The sequence below is a fragment of the Aquarana catesbeiana genome, linkage group LG08 (assembly GCF_042186555.1).
Source record: "Aquarana catesbeiana isolate 2022-GZ linkage group LG08, ASM4218655v1, whole genome shotgun sequence".
In the NCBI taxonomy this organism is placed as follows: Eukaryota; Metazoa; Chordata; class Amphibia; order Anura; family Ranidae; genus Aquarana; species Aquarana catesbeiana.
This window is the reverse complement of record NC_133331.1, coordinates 305,442,090-305,459,904: the sequence shown is the minus strand read 5'-3', so window position 1 is coordinate 305,459,904 and position 17,815 is coordinate 305,442,090. Positions and strand designations below refer to the sequence as shown.

Below are 17,815 nucleotides of genomic sequence, written 5' to 3'. Positions count from 1 at the left end.
GTAGGGCTTATTTTCGGGGAAACAGGGTAGGGCTTATTTTGGGGGGTAGGGCTTATATTGCAGCCATCACCGACAATCACGCTAGGTCTTATTTTCGGGGAAACAGGGTATATATATATCCAGTTTGAAGTAAAAAATTGCAATGTATTATTACCCCAGTTTCGGTTTCAACCTTGTGGGTTACTAAATATTTCAATGCACATATTTGCACTATACAGTCATGGCCAAAATTGTTGGCACCCCAGAAATTTTTCCAGAAAATCAAGTATTTCTCATAGAAAAGTATTGCAGTAACACGTGTTTTGCTTTACACGTTTACTCCCTTTGTGTGTATTGGAACAAAACAAAAAAAAAGGGAGGAAAAAAAGCAAATTGGACCTAATGTCACACAAAACTCCAAAAACGGGCTGGTCAAAATTCTTGGCACCCTTAACTTAATATTTGGTTGCACACCCTTTGGTAAAAAAAATACCTGAAATCAGTCGCTACCTATAACCATCAATAAGCTTCTTACACCTCTCACCCGGAATTTTGGACCACTCTTCCTTTGCAGACTGCTCCAGGTCTCTCTTATTGGAAGGGCGCCTTTTTTCCAACAGCAATTTTGAGATCTCTCCACAGGTGTTCAATAGGATTTAGATCTGGACTCATTGCTGGCCACTTTAGAACTCTCCAGCGCTTTGTTGCCATCCATTTCTGGGTGCTTTTTGACGTATGTTTGGGGTCATTGTCTTGCTGGAAGACACAAGATCTCGGACGCAAACCCAGCTTTCTGACACTGGGCTATACAGTGCGACCCAAAATACTTTGGTAATCCTCAGATTTCATGATGCCTTGCACACATTCAAGGCACCCAGTGCCAGAGGCAGCAAAACAACCCCAAAACATCATTGAACCTCCACCATATTTCACTGTAGGTACTGTGTTCTTTTCTTTGTAGGCCTCATTCCATTTTCGGTAAACCGTAGAATGATGTGCTTTACCAAAAAGCTCTATCTTGGTCTCTTCTGTCCACAAGACGTTTTCCTAGAAGGATTTTGGCTTACTCAAGTACATTTTGGCAAACTGTAGTCTTGCTTTTTTATGTCTCTGTGTCAGCAGTGGGGTCCTCCTGGGTCTCCTGCCATAGCGTTTCATTTCATTTAAATGTCGATGTATAATTCGCGCTGACACTGATGCTCCCTGAGCCTGCAGGACAGCTTGAATTTCTTTGGAACTTGTTTGGGGCTCCACCATCCGGACTATCCTGCGTTGCAACCTTTCATCAATTTTTCTCTTCCGTCCACGCCCAGAGAGATTAGCTACAGTGCCATGGGTTGCAAACATCTTTATAATGTTGCGCACTGTGGACAAAGGCAAATCTAGATCTCTGGAGATGGACTTGTAACCTTGAGATTTTTGATATTTTTCCACAATTTTGGTTCTCAAGTCCTCAGACAGTTCTCTTCTCCTCTTTCTGTTGTCTATGCTTTAGTGTGGCAAACTCAGACACACAATGCAAAGACTAAGTGAACTTCTCTCCTTTTTATCTGCTTTCAGGTGTGATTTTTATATTGCCGAAACCTGTTGCTTGCCCCAGGTGAGTTTAAAGGAGCATCACATGCTTGAAACCATCTTATTTATCCACAATTTTGAAAGGGTTCACAAGAATTTTGACCAGCCCGTTTTTGGAGTTTTGTGTTCGTTATGTCCAATTTGCTTTTTTTTCCCTCCCTTTTTTTGTTTTGTTCCAATACACACAAAGGGAAAAAACGTGTTACTGCAATACTTTTCTGTGAGAAACACTTGATTTTCTGGAAAAAATTCTGGGGTGCCAACAATTTCGGCCACGACTGTATCTTCATAAATAGTTTTCGCACTCTTTTAAATCCATCCGGTATAGTTTTGGTATGTTAACGCCATTGTTATTCTACTTGAATCAACTGAAAATGTAACCTCCCAAACAAATATTTCTTCCGTTACCTACAGTTGCAGCATGCATACCAGTCAGAATTTCGGGCCCTGACGGTAGAGGCTCAGCCTTCGGTCTCGGAAAACCTGTTACAGGATGACTCTTTAACTAAAACATTGTCAATAACCTATGAAGAGTTGTTTAGAATAACTCCCCCCCCTAGGATTCTCCGGTGTAGGGAGAGATGGCAGATGGAGGTACCAAGCATAGATGGGGAAGACTGGGATGACATGTGGGAACGTCCCTTTTAAATATCTAGTCTCGGCTAGAGATAGGCTGATTCATTTTTAAAATTTCTACATCGTAGTTACTTTACCCCGGCCCCATTGACGGAGATATATTCATCAAGTACAGCTGTATGTTGTTGGCGACGCGCACATTCCCCCTGCTAACTTTGATCATATCTTTTTGGAATTGCCCAGCTATTGGGGACCTCTTGGAAGGGGGTACTGCATTACATAACAGACATCCTTACCATCCCGATTCCCGAATCCACCCCGGTGTGTCTTCTTGGCTTAGTCCACGCTGTGGTCCCGTTCTAATGCACACCGGGCCCTTCTAAATATTTTATTATTTTATGCCTGCAAGGCCATTCTGCTCCATTGGAAGAAACCAGCTCCTCCAACAGTCTCCTTGTGGAAGGGTTTTGGTTAGTTCCATGATCGCCTTCTATGGAGCCACATATATCTCCAGGGGGTGTGAGAAGAAATTTACAAATGTCAGGGCTGGGATCAGCCCTTCCTTCTCTGAGCTGGCAGCTCAGCTGTCGGCTAATTGCCAGCTCCTATCTCTCTCCACAGTTACTCAGCTGTTGATGATATCCTGCTCGTCAGTCCTGCCTACTTAAGCCATCCAGCCCAGTGGATCTCTGCCTTCGCCTTGGTCAACATCACAGAGACTATCTCCTGCGATCCTGTTCAAGACTTGCTTTGCTGACATCCCTTCTGGCTCCAGATCCTGCTTGCTGTTCCACTACATTGATCCCTGACTTCTGGCTTGGCTGACTATCCGTTCTGGTTACTGAACTTTGGCTATGTTTTGACTACGTTTGTTCTTTCTACTTTTATTATTAAACAAATGTGATTTAACTGTACTTCTGTCTCGGCCTGTTTTCATGGTTTCTGACAACAAAGGTCTGGCAGGCATGGATGGACTCTTCCTCCACTGTGGGGTAAGAGACAGATGAGGATTGACTCCCCCAGAGGAGTTACTCTTGAGTTGCAGACCAGACAGGGGCTCAGATAACAACATTCACTAGTTGGCTTATCATCAATGTCCTCTATGTATAAGGTATTAGTGATCACTATCGTACTTTTAGACTCCAATGTATATGACATTCCCGTAGCAGGTGGGCTAAGGGCCACCCATCCCACACTTGCTATGGGACCTGATTTTTAAGCCTGTCGGGGGCTTTATGGTTGGAAGGGAGACAGTTGTGGGGATTGATAGGACGGGGGGGGGGGGCATTTTAGTTGATAAGTTGATGTATGTATGTATTTTTGTTACTCGGCCCAGCAAGGCCAAATTGAGGTGACTCTATTGTATTAGCCAATTGTTTAAAACTCAATAAAAGTAATTTTTTCAAAAAAACAAGCCCCCCCCCCGTCCTTCTGAATGAGTATAAGCAAAAAATGTGCAAACTGAAATAAAGTTCTTTATTCAAAAGCCTCTAAAAAATAAATGTCCCTCCAATGTCGATCACGATGAATGCCTAGGAGAAAGAAAGATATCACCGCTCTAGGAAGGCCGATTAGGAACGAACATCTCCTCCATGCTGGAAGCAGGAGGTGCCAGCAATGCTTGTACAATGAAGTAGTTAGAAAAAGTCCTGGACAGCCGCACTCAAAATAATATATGCCTTTATTGAATAACGATCATCAAAGATACATGCCACAGCGGAAAAATGCAGGAAGGCTGACGCGTTTCACACTGTAGTCAGTGCTTAATCATAGCAAGTGATGATTAAGCACTGACTACAGTGTAAAACGCGTCAGCCTTCCTGCATTTCTCTGCTGTGGCATGTATCTTTGATGATCGTTATTCAATAAAGGCAATATATTATTTTGAGTGTGGCTGTCCAGGACTTTTTCTAACTACTTCACGATGAATGCCTAACCCGTATGAAAAAAAAACCAGAAAAAACCCGCCACCTGCCAAACACAACCGGTCCCGTCACTCGCCTAATGCCAGGTAAACATGGGTGTTCCCGGGTGGGGGAATCCCGCTGTCAGCAGATGAGTTATGGTTGTTAAGGACGGAGCGGTCACCCGCTCATAAACAACCAAAACTTTTCACAATGAATTCGGGTTCATCTGAAGTTATACCAGGTGGGTTAGAAAACTTTTCAAATCCACCCAGTATAACGAATATACAAAACGAATCCCGACGAAATTAAACATATCTCGAAAAACGAACCGGACCGACACAACTAAAACGAATAAACTAAATTATCAACCTAAGAAATACATTCCGAAATTAAACAAAGCAAAGTTTCCCGGCGCGCTCATGTCTAATACACAGGTACCTTTACTGCCATGTTACTGTATATTGGAAATGATATCACAAGTATTAATAAAGGTCTGGAGAGGAGTCCTCTTGTAGTGCGACATCCATATAAAATATCCAATTGGGAAAACTAGTAAGTGGTTCTCTAGGAGGTGGACAACATCAGCCAGTCACACGGCACAAAAGGATTGCCTGAATTAAAGTAAATTCACATGGGCAATGCAATGGCTCCGTCCTTCCAAAAACAGATGAAAAGTGACCAGGCTGTCTGGATATACCAGAAATACACACTATATTGTCAAAAGTATTGGGACACCTGCCTTTACACAGACATTAAACTTTGATGGCATCCCAGTCTTAGTCCGTAGGGTTCAATATTGAGTTGGCCCACCCTTTGCAGCTATAACAGCTTAAACTCTTCTGGGAAGGCCGTCCACAAGGTTTAGGAGTGTGTCTATGGGAATGTTTGACCATTCTTCCAGTAGCACATTTGTGAGGTCAGGCACTGATGTTGGATGAGAAGGCCTGACTCGCAGTCTCCGCTCTAGTTCATCCCAAAGATGTTATATCGGGTTGAGGTCAGGACTCTGTGCAGGCCAGTCAAGTTCCTCCACCCCAAACTCGCTCATCCATGTCTTTATGGACCTTGCTTTGTGCACTTGTCCAAATCATTTGGTGGAGGGGGGATTATGGTGTGGGGTTGTTTTTCAGGGGCTGGGCTTGGCGCCCTTAGTTTCAGTGAAGGGAACTCTTAAGGCTTCAGCATACCAAGACATTTTGAGCAATTTCATACTCACAACTTTGTGGGAACAGTTTAGGGATGGCCCCTTCCTGTACCAACATGACTGCATACCAGTGTACAAAGCAAGGTCCATATAGAAATGGATGAGCGAGTTTGGGGTGGAGGAACTTGACTGGACTTAGACGAGAAGGACTGGCCTCCACAGAGTCTCGACCCCAACCTAATAGAACACCTTTGGTATGAATTAGAGCGGAGACTGCGAGCCAGGCCTTCTTATCCAACATCAGTGCCTGACCTCACAAATGGGCTTCTGGAAGAATGGTCAAACATTCCCATAGACACACTCCTAAACCTTGTGGACGGCCTTCCCAGAAGAGTTGAAGCTGTTATAGCTGCAAAGGGTGGGCCAACTCATTATTGAACCCTACAATCTAAGACTGGGATGCCATTAAAGTTCATGTGTGTGTGTAAAGGTTGGGGGGGGTAGGGTGTTCCAGAGGATGGGAGAAGTCCTACAGAAGAACACGAGAGGAGATGACAAGGAAGTTAAAGAGAAGGAGGTCTTGGGAGGAGCAAAGTGGATGTTTAGGGTAATATTTGTGAGTTATAAATTACTTTAAAAATTAATTAATATTAAAGTGGAACTAAACGTGTGTGTAAAGGCAGGCATCCCAATACCTTTGACAATATAGTCATATATATATATATATATATATATATATATATATAAACATATGTATGCTTACATTTATGTTGTTTTTTTTTGGTTTGTCTCTCCATATTATTATAGCTAATAATATTCCTAATATCACCATTAATATAATCAGAATAACCCATTATAGGAACAGACATATTTATTATTTAAGTAGGGGGGTATCAAAAACAAAAACCTATTTATTTCAGTGCCGCATATTCATTCACATATATTTTATTTATTTATATATTTTTTTTTATAACTTTTCATTTGTCAAGTATTCACTCAGGAGTAAAATATGCAAAAAATTAAGAATGCACCGAAAAGAAGCTGTCAATTTATTAAAAAAAAAAAATATAGGTCGCAGTTTTAAAAACTTCCACAAGGTGGTGATCTCACTTATTGCTCGGGGAACGCCGAGCAGCGAGATGATACCAAACAAAGAACAGAATTGACGTGCTACAGACAGGAAGTTCCGGGTCAGAGGTCAGTGTGGACAAGGAGGAGAGGAGACGTTAGAGCTGGCAGAGGAGGTAATAAGTCATGTCCGTCCTCTACCTCCATAGTCACTGTGATGTCTGTTTATAGTACATCTCCAACCTAAATTTAGAACCATTTATCCAACTGTCCATCCAAAGCCTCTGGTTTATAGACTGGATACATCGTGATTATATCTCCTGATTTTTGAAAGGTGTCAGGAGGTCACTGTCTATTTCTCCATGGAGGAGTGGGAGTATTTAGAAAGACACAAGGATCTCTACAAGGACGTCATGATGGAGAATCAGCCGCCCCTCACATCACCGGGTAAGAGGAGACTTTATTGTAAAGGGGAGAGCAGTACGGAGGGTCCACCTAGATCCCCCATCATCTGATAAACACATAGAAACGATGTATTCAGTCAGTGTGTGTGTTTCCTACAGATGGATCCAGTAATGGGAACCCACCAGAGAAATGTCCCCGTCCTCCGTATTTCCAGGATTCCACACAGGAAGGTCACACCATCCCCCACCATCATCAGGTAGGTGGGACTGAGCATGTAGACCTAAAAATATATTTGCAGTATGGGGTAACATTCCTATATGTCATCTCTTGCTCCTTTTTGCAAATGTATTCTTTCATCTTTGGGGTTTAGGGTGAAAAACTAAAAGGCATTAAGCTTGAGGTAAAAGAGGAAGAAGAAGAGACGTTGGTGAGTGGAGATCAGCAGTCTATGGAAGAGGGTTGTCCTCTGTATTCCCAGAATTCTACGTGGGAAGGTCACCACTATACAGAGAATGATCAGGTACTGTAGATGGGACTGAACGAAAAACTCAAAAATAATTCTATAAGAAGACATTCTTCTATGTCATCTGTTATTATTGGCAGCAGTGTTTCCAGATGTGATATTTTATCATCTCTGGATTTTAGAATGAAGAACGGAAAGACATCAAAGTTGAGCATAAATGGGAAGAAGAAGAGAGGTTGGTGAGTGGAGATCAGCAGATTATGGAGAAGGGGGAGATGATTATGAAAAGTAAACCAGAGGAATTCTCTCTACATATGGACACAAGTAAGTCATAAACACTAAATTAAGAAAGTTCACTGTAACAAAATGTTCCACACTCCGTTTGAGTGCTTTCGCCATATACTGCTTCCTCCAGTCTGGACCTTCAGATATCAGATATTACAGCCCATATATTGTAATTAAGAACCAGATGAGACTAGCTCAGTTACACAGCTTGAACGTGAACTGTTTATTGAAAATACACATCTTCATTCCTCAATATAACGTCATGTTTCCAACAAAAGAGGTGGAGATACTGTACACCATATGAAAGGTCCATCTCCATTCCTCAATATAACGTCATGTTCCCAACAAATGAGGAGGAGATACTGTACACCATATGAAAGGTCCATCTCCATTCCTCAATATAACGTCATGTTCCCAACAAATGTGGAGGAGATACTGTACACCATATGAAAGGTCCATCTCCATTCCTCAATATAATGTCATGTTCCCAACAAATGAGGAGGAGATACTGTACACCATATGAAAGGTCCATCTCCATTCCTCAATATAATGTCATGTTCCCAACAAATGAGGTGGAGATACTGTACACCATATGAAAGGTCCATCTCCATTCCTTAGTATAACGTCATGTTCCCAACAAATGAGGAGGAGATACTGTACACCATATGAAAGGTCCATCTTCATTCCTCAATATAACGTCATGTTCCCAGCAAATGAGGAGGAGATACTGTACACCATGTAAAGGCCTTATCGACAATTAATTGGGGGAGGAAACACGCTGATGAATAAGTAGATTAAATATAAATCTCAATAAGTGAGACGTAAGCAGCTAGCGAAAAACAGTCATGTAGACATCCTTCCAGGAGAAAAGGCTATTCTAATGATCCAATCAGAAGCAATGGATGTAGGGCTAACGATGTATCTCATAAATGAAGGAGAGCATTCACAAAGTGTAATAACGTAACCACTCCTTTATTGCACACATAGAGGATAAAAGGTACTCACATTTGGAAAATTAAAAGCAGGCATGTATGCAATGAATCATGCATGGCGATCGATCAATAGGTGTACACAAGAGAGGAAGCGTGGCAACGGCACGTACATAGGCTCCGCCCTACATGTTTCGTTACAACTGATTTCATCAGGGTTGTACGTGTTAAATATGGCGTGGCGGCAGAGGCATGAACATGCCCCCGAATAGCGCTTGCTTCTGGAAGGATCTGTGACAGCTGATTGATGTCCATTTACTTAGCTGAGCGTTTTTGACTTGGTGATAGAGTCCTCCTTTTCTGGTAAGAGTCCATCTTACACTGGGTTTTGGAGTACGTTGTTGATTGCTGGATTACGCACCATTTCTTTTTTTTGCACCAATATATGAATATTATTTGCTTTCATTTCTTCTTTGGATTTCACTTGCACATTGTATTATTGTTTTGTTTACTACTCATGGACTTTTAGCGCTGCAGCATTTTGTTTTATATTTTTATCTACAATTTCTTATCTTTACCCAACTGATGTATCAGAGACAATGTAGGACTTGAGGGCTGCATGTGACCCTGTTGCACTTATTGTGAGGCTCTCAAACATGGGCTGCCATAGTTGGAGTTTTCATTACCTAGATCAGTGTTTCTCAACTCCAGTCCTCAAGGCGCCCCAACAGGTCATGTTTTCAGGATTTCCCTCAGATGAAACGGGTGTGGTAATTACTAAGGCAGTGAAACTGATAAAATCACCTGTGCAAAATAATGGAAATCCTGAAAACATGACCTGTTGGGGCGCCTTGAGGACCGGAGTTGAGAAACACTGACCTAGATGATTACTCCGGCAATCAAACTGGCATTTGTTGGTTAAATTGTTTAATTTAGTTTTTTTCACATTTTCTTTTAACCCTTGTAGTATGTTTTCTCTTTCTGACCATCTTGCCCAGTGTATACATATGACTTCTGAATACAAGATGTATGAGAACAGATATGACTTATAATAAATATTGCTTTCCAGCAGATGGACGGTGTTTTTGGAATATAAATACATCGGAGGGACATCTTATTATATCTCCAGATTGTAAGGCAGAAGATACGGACATTCCACAATATTCTCCGAAAGTGAACTCTGATTGGTTGACAAGATCCACAGATCCTTCTAATCCTGAGGAACCTTCTGAAATATCCCATACTATGACTTCAGATGTCCATCTAAGATCAATGGATCCTTCTAATCCTGAGGAACCTTCTGAGAAATCCCATACTATGACTTCAGATGTCCATCTAAGATCTATTGGTCCTTCTAATTCTGAGGAACCTTCTGAGAAATCCCATACTATGACTTCAGATGTCCATCCAAGTTCCCACAATGCTGACAGACCAACAGATCCATCCAATCCCCAGAAATCATCTTCAAGCCATAAGGGGGTTCACACAGGAGAGCGTTCATTTTCATGTTCAGAGTGCGGGAAATCTTTCACTGAAAACAAAAACCTTCGTATGCACCAGAGAATTCACATGGGTGAACGTCCTTTCTCTTGTTCGGAGTGCGGTAAAGATTTCCTTAAAAAAGAAAACCTTCTTAGACACCAGAGAATTCACACTGGTGAGCGTCCCTATCCATGTTCAGAGTGCGGGAAATGTTTCTCTCAGAAACAACAACTGATTGTACACCAGAGAATTCACACAGGCGAGCGTCCGTTTTCATGTTCAGAGTGCAAGAAAAGTTTCATTCGGAAAGCAGCCCTGGTTTCCCATCAAAGAATTCACACCGGTGAGCGTCCTTTCTCTTGTTCAGAGTGCGGGAAAGGTTTCCTTAAAAAAGAAACCCTTATTATACACCACAGAACCCACACAGGGGAGCGTCCTTTCTCTTGTTCAGAGTGCGGGAAAAGTTTCTTTAAAAAAGAAGCACTTAATGTACATCATAGAATTCACACAGGTAAGCGTCCTTTCTCTTGCACAGAGTGCGGGAAAGGTTTCCTTAAAAAAGCATCCCTTATTATACACCAAAGAACTCACACAGGTGAGCGTCCTTTCTCTTGTTCAGAGTGCGGGAAATGTTTCATTGAAAACAAAAACCTTCTTAGACATCAGGTAATTCACACGGGTGAGCGTCCTTTTTCATGTTCAGAGTGTGGGAAAAGTTTTACTCGTAAAGGAGAGCTTGTTGAACACCTGAAAATTCACACGGGTGAGCGCCCTTTCCCTTGCTCAGAGTGCGGGAAACGTTTCCTTAAAAAAGGAAATCTTACTGAACACCAGAGAATTCACACCAGAGAGCGTCCTTTCCCTTGTTCAGAGTGCGGGAAAGGTTTCTTTAAAAAAGAAAGACTAATTGTACACCAGAGAACTCACACAGGTGAGCGTCCTTATTCATGTTCAGAGTGCGGGAAATCTTTCACTCAGGAAGGAGCACTTGTTGAACATCAGAAAATTCACACAGGTGAGCGCCCTTATTCATGTTTAGAGTGCGGGCAATCCTTCATTCATAAAAGAGTCCTTGTTAAACACCAGAAAATTCACACGGGTGAACGTCCTTATTCATGTTCAGAGTGTGGGAAATGTTTCGGTGTGAAAGGAAACCTCGTTAAACACCAGAGACTTCACACAGGTCCGGATCTTTCGCTCAGGAAGGAGCAATTGTTGAACACCGGAGAAGTCACACAGGTGAACGCCCTTATGCATGTCCAGAGTGCGGGAAATCTTTCTCTTATACAGGAGGCCTTGTTAAACACCGGAGAATTCACACTGGTGAGTGTCCCTATTCATGTTCAGAGTGCGGGAAATGTTTCAATGTGAAAGGACACCTTGTGAAACACCAGAGAATTCACACGGATGAGCGTCCTTCTTCGTATTCAGAGTGCGGAAAATTTTTCAATCATAAAGGAAACCTTCTGAAACACCAGAGAAGACACACCGCCGAGAGGCCTCATTGCATTCAGAGTGCGGGAAATGGTTTACAGATAAAAAAAAATCTGAGACATCAGAGAGAACCCACCTGCTGATTCTTATGACAAATGGACGATGACTTTTCCAGGTGGAACTGTTGAGTCCATAGAACATCTGGAGGACAAGAAAATGTTCTTCAAAGGGGCACATCCCGGGAAAGTGATATTTCATTTCTAGGTGGAGTTTGATGGAGCGAGTCTTCCCTTGTCTTCTTCTATTTCTTGGAGACTCTGATGATGGGACATACCAAGAGAACAAATGTTACCCTACGAGCCTCAGATTCTCACAGTCTCCGCTCTAATTCATCCCAAAGGTGTTCTATCGGGTTGAGGTCAGGACTATATGCAGGCCATTCAAGTTCCTCCAACCCAAACTCGCTCATCCATGTCTTTATGGACTTTGCTTTGTGCACTGGTGGGCAGTCATGATGGAACAGGAAGGGGCCATCCCCAAACTGTTCCCACAAAGTTGGGAGCATGAAATTGTCCAAAATGTCTTGGTATGCTGACACCTTAAGAGTTCCCTTAACTGGAACTAAGGGGCCAAGCCCAACCTCTGAAAAAAATCCCCACACCATAATCCCCCCTCCACCAAATGATTTGGACCAGTGCACAAAGCAAGGTCCATAAAGACATGGATGAGCGAGTTTGGGGTGGAGGAACTTGACTGGCCTACACAGGTTCCTAACCTCAACCCGATAGAACACCTTTGGGGTGAATTAGAGCGGAGACTACGAGCCAGGCCTTCTTGTCCAAGTCCAGTCAAGTTCGTCCACCCCAGTCTCACCCATACATGTCTTTATGGACCTTGCTTTGTGCACTGGTGCGCAGTCAGGTTGAATCAGGAAGGGGCCATCCCCAAACTGTTCCCACAAAGTTGGAAGCATGAAATTGTCCAAAATGTCTTGTTATGCCTTAAGAGTTTCCTTCACTGAAACTAAGGGGCCAGGCCCAAGGTCCATAAGGACATGAATCCTGACCTTAACCCGATAGAACAGCTTTGGGATGAATTAAAGTTGAGGCCTTCTGAACCCAACATCAGTGCCTGACCTCACAAATGTGCTTCTGGAAGAATGGTCAAACGTTCCCATAGACACACTCCTAAAACTTGTGAACAGCCTTCCAAGAAGAGTTGAAGCTGTTATAGCTGCAACGGGTGGGCCAACTCAATAATGAACCCTACGGACTAAGACTGAGATGTCATTAAAGTTCATGTGCATGTAAAAGTTGGGGGTAGGGTGTTCCAGAGGATGGGAGAAGTCCTAGAGAAGAACACGAGAGGAGATGACAACGGAGTTAGAGAAAAGGAGGTCTTGGGAGGAGCAAAGTGGATGTTTAGGGTGATATTTATGAGTTGTAAATGACTTTGTAAATTAATAATATTAAAGTGGAACTAAACCCATCTATTTAACGGTTCCAAAAACAGTTACATTCCCGGGAAGTGCCAGGAGTGCTAACTGTCACATTGGTTGTTCTCTCAACCATATGTCAAACCTTTAAAGTTCTGGTGTCATAACTGATCACATAGGCAGCACCATTTTAGTTGAAGATCAAAGGCCAAGATGGCGGCTTCCTTGGCTAAAAACGATAGGTGGGTTTAGTTCTGCTTCAATTATGTTTAAAAATGTGTGAATTGTTGGTGTAAGTTGGGTGAATCTTGGGTGAAAACATTGATAAATAGACCCCTAAAGCTTAATTTTATTGTATGCCATTAATTTATCATGAGTTTTTAAAATAAACAAGAAAGCTCCGCACTTTGCAATATTTAGTTCTCAGTCCAATTTTTTTTTATAAATGATCATAATTCTTAGATGATCGGAATGTGATGAGTTCATAGAGATTCACATATTGGCCTTGAAAAAGTATTCATACCCCTTTGAATATTCCACATTTTGTCATGTTACAACCAAAAACGTAAATGGATTTTATTGGGATTTTATGCGATAGACCAACACAAAGTGGCACATAATTGTGCAATTGGAAGGAATTCCTATATAATATTCCCGTTGCTGTCATCTTGGCTATCCTGCTCGTGATTACATTCATAGGCTCCATCATTTTATAGTCATCATCCCTGGTTATAAACCAAAAAGAAGGAAAAGCAGACTTTGATTACAAAACCCTTTACAAGAAAAGAAAGAAGAAACCAATAAAATATATGACGCGTCCAAAAAAAAATGTAAAAGAAAACATATTTATACTTTATTCATGAAAAAAAAATGAAAACCATATACATTGTCTTGGCCAAATCTTGGCCAAGAATAAATTGTATACACTGTAGATATGTGGTATCGGTTTTTTATTCGGTTTGTTCAGATTCGTTTTTCAGTCGAAAATGTATTTTTCGTGGATTTGGATGTGTCTACATTTCCAAACGGACACAGAAACAAATGGCAATGTTTAATTTGAATAACTGGGGTTGTTAAGTAGCAGGCGGCCGCCACATCCTTAACAACCATGACTCATTTGCTGTCAGCGGGTTTCCCCATTGTTAACAGAATATGAGCAATACGCCAGTGGGGGGGGGGGGTTCCAGGCCCTTCAGGTTTGGGCCTGGAAAAATGTGTGGAAAAAAATGTCTTGTGATCCTTCTCAAACTCCATACCAGACCATTTGCTCTAGTATGTATTTTAAGGGGAAACCCACGCCCCCATTTTTTTTTTTTAAATAACGTGGGGTCCCCCCCTAAAATCCATACCAGACCCTTTTTCCAAGCATGCAGCAAAGCAAGTGCCCCCACTCTTGAACCTTTCTAGGCCACATACCCTCAACACGGGGAGGTTCTTTGGGAAAGGGGGCCTGTCCCCAAGTTGATGAGAACAAGAGCCTCTTCCCGACAACCCTGGCCCAGTGGTTGTGGGGGTGACTAATCGGAATCTGTAAGCCCCCTTTAACAAGGGCTCCCATTCTCCTTGTGAATGAGTATGAACAAAAAAAGTGCAAAGTGAAATAAATGTCCCTCCAACATCAATCATGATGAATGCCGACCTGTACGAAAAACCTGTCACTCGCCGAATGCCAGGAAAACATGAGTGTTCCCGGGTGGGGGAATCCCGCTGTCAGCAGATGAGTTATGGTCAGGGCATCCATCAGAAATCATGGGGCCCCTTACACAGCTTTAGGCCTGGGCCTCCCGGGGCCCAACCCCCAACATTCTCCAGGGCCCGCCCACTGGTTGTCCCACCAAATCCGCCCTCAGGCCATCCCACCGAGTCCTTCGGTGCACCCACTTTTATTTTAACACTCTTACACCTTTGGAGATTGGAGGTATGGATGGTGCTGGGCGTGGGTGGCGATGCATTGTGGAGACTGGAGGGATGGATGGTGCTGGCCATAGGTGGCGATGCATTGTGGAGACTGGAGGGATGGATGGTGCTGGCCATAGGTGGCGATGCGTTGTGGAGACTGGAGGGATGGATGGTGCTGGGCGTGGGTGGCGATGCGTTGTGGAGACTGGAGGGATGAATGGTGCTGGGCGTGGGTGGCGATGCGTTGTGGAGACTGGAGGGATGGATGGTGCTGGGCGTGGGTGGTGATGCGTTGTGGAGACTGGAGGGATGGATGGTGCTGGGCGTGGGTGGGGATACATTGTGGAGACTGGAGGGATGGATGGTGCTGGGCGTGGGTGGCGATGTGTTGTGGAGACTGGAGGGATGGATGGTGCTGAGCGTGGGTGGCGATGCGTTGTGGGGACTGGAGGGATGAATGGTGCTGGGCGTGGGTGGCGATGCGTTGTGGAGACTGGAGGGATGGATGGTGCTGGCCGTGGGTGGCGATGCGTTGTGGAGACTGGAGGGATGGATGGTGCTGGGCGTGGGTGGCGATGTGTTGTAGAGACTGGAGGGATGGATGGTGTTGGGCGTGGGTGGCGATGCGTTGTGGAGACTGGAGGGATGGATGGTGCTGGGCGTGGGTGGCGATGTGTTGTAGAGACTGGAGGGATGGATGGTGTTGGGCGTGGGTGGTGACGCGTTGTGGAGACTGGAGGGATGGATGGTGCTGGGCGTGGGTGGCGATGCGTTGTGGAGACTGGAGGGATGGATGGTGCTGGGCGTGGGTGGCGATGCGTTGTGGAGACTGGAGGGATGGATGGTGCTGGGCGTGGGTGGCGATGCGTTGTGGAGACTAGAGGGATGGATGGTGCTGGGCGTGGGTGGCGATGCGTTGTGGAGACTGGAGGGATGGATGGTGCTGGGCGTGGGTGGCGATGCGCTGTGGAGACTGGAGGGATGGATGGTGCTGGGCGTGGGTGGCGATGCGTTGTGGAGACTAGAGGGATGGATGGTGCTGGGCGTGGGTGGCGATGCGTTGTGGAGACTGGAGGGATGGATGGTGCTGGGCGTGGGTGGCGATGCGTTGTGGAGACTGGAGGGATGGATGGTGCTGGGCGTGGGTGGCGATGCGTTGTGGAGACTGGAGGGATGGATGATGCATGGCGTGGGTGGCGATGCGTTGTGGAGACTGGAGGGATGGATGGTGCGGGGCGTGGGTGGCGATGTGTTGTGGAGACTGGAGGGATGGATGGTGCTGGGCGTGGGTGGCGATGCGTTGTGGAGACTGGAGGGATGGATGGTGCTGGGCGTGGGTGGCGATGCGTTGTGGAGACTGGAGGGATGGATGGTGCTGGGCGTGGGTGGCGATGCGTTGTGGAGACTGGAGGGATGGATGATGCATGGCGTGGGTGGCGATGCATTGTTGAGACTGGAGGGATGGAATGTGCTGGGCGTGGGTGGTGATGCGTTGTGGAGACTGGAGGGATGGATGGTGCTGGGCGTGGGTGGGCATGCATTGTGGAGACTGGAGGGATGGTGCTGGGCGTGGGTGGCGATGCGTTGTGGAGACTGGAGGGATAGATGGTGCTGAGCGTGGGTGGCGATGCATTGTGGGGACTGGAGGGATGGATGGTGCTGGGCGTGGGTGGCGATGCGTTGTGGAGACTGGAGGGATGGATGGTGCAGGGCGTGGGTGGCGATGCGTTGTGGAGACTGGAGGGATGGAATGTGCTGGGCGTGGGTGGTGATGCGTTGTGGAGACTGGAGGGATGGATGGTGCTGGGCGTGGGTGGGCATGCATTGTGGAGACTGGAGGGATGGTGCTGGGCGTGGGTGGCGATGCGTTGTGGAGACTGGAGGGATGGATGGTGCTGAGCGTGGGTGGCGATGCATTGTGGGGACTGGAGGGATGGATGGTGCTGGGCGTGGGTGGCGATGCGTTGTGGAGACTGGAGGGATGGATGGTGCAGGGCGTGGGTGGCGATGCGTTGTGGAGACTGGAGGGATGGATGGTGCTGGGCGTGGGTGGCGATGCGTTGTGGAGACTGGAGGGATGGATGGTGTTGGGCGTGGGTGGCGATGCGTTGTGGAGACTGGAGGGATGGATGGTGCTGGGCATGGGTGGCGATGCGTTGTGGAGACAGGAGGGATGGATGGTGCTGGGCGTGGGTGGCGATGTGTTGTGGAGACTGGAGGGATGGATGGTGCTGGGCGTGGGTGGCGATGCGTTGTGGAGACTGGAGGGATGGATGGTGCTGGGCGTGGGTGGTGATGTGTTGTGGAGACTGGAGGGATGGATGGTGCTGGGCGTGGGTGGCGATGCATTGTGGAGACTGGAGGGATGAATGGTGCTGGGCGTGGGTGGCGATGCGTTGTGGAGACTAGAGGAATGGATGGTGCTGGGCGTGGGTGGCGATGCGTTGTGGAGACTGGAGGGATGGATGGTGCTGGGCGTGGGTGGCGATGCGTTGTGGAGACTGGAGGGATGGATGGTGCTGGGCGTGGGTGGCAATGCGTTGTGGTGACTAGAGGGATGGATGGTGCTGGGCGTGGCTGGCGATGCGTTGTGGAGACTGGAGGGATGGATGGTGCTGGGCGTGGGTGGCGATGCGTTGTGGAGACTGGAGGGATGGATGGTGCTGGGCGTGGGTGGCGATGCGTTGTGGAGACTGGAGGGATGGATGATGCATGGCGTGGGTGGCGATGCATTGTGGAGACTGGAGGGATGGATGGTGCTGGGCGTAAGTGGCGATGCGTTGTGGAGACTGGAGGGATGGATGGTGCTGGGCGTGGGTGGCGATGCGTTGTGGAGACTGGAGGGATGGATGGTGTTGGGCGTGGGTGGCGATGCGTTGTGGAGACTGCAGGGATGGATGGTGCTGGGCGTGGGTGGCGATGCGTTGTGGAGACTGGAGGGATGGATGGTGCTGGGCGTGGGTGGGGATACATTGTGGAGACTGGAGGGATGGATGGTGCTGGGCGTGGGTGGCGATGTGTTGTGGAGACTGGAGGGATGGATGGTGCTGAGCGTGGGTGGCGATGCGTTGTGGGGACTGGAGGGATGAATGGTGCTGGGCGTGGGTGGCGATGCGTTGTGGAGACTGGAGGGATGGATGGTGCTGGGCGTGGGTGGCGATGCGTTGTGGAGACTAGAGGGATGGATGGTGCTGGGCGTGGGTGGCGATGTGTTGTAGAGACTGGAGGGATGGA

General features: G+C 46.1%; 1 protein-coding gene across 1 annotated transcript in view; it reads left to right on the top strand.

Annotated features, from left to right (window-relative positions):
* Positions 1 to 13,726, top strand: part of LOC141106894 (uncharacterized) — a 96,585-nt gene extending 82,859 nt beyond the window's left edge. The window contains 6 exon segments of the mRNA XM_073597823.1: positions 6,574 to 6,696; positions 6,813 to 6,910; positions 7,025 to 7,174; positions 7,300 to 7,441; positions 9,401 to 10,999; positions 11,002 to 13,726. Of these exon segments, the coding sequence (XP_073453924.1) occupies positions 6,574 to 6,696; positions 6,813 to 6,910; positions 7,025 to 7,174; positions 7,300 to 7,441; positions 9,401 to 10,999; positions 11,002 to 11,390 (2,501 nt within the window). The 3' untranslated portion in view covers positions 11,391 to 13,726.
* Positions 13,727 to 17,815: the final 4,089 nt, after the last annotated feature.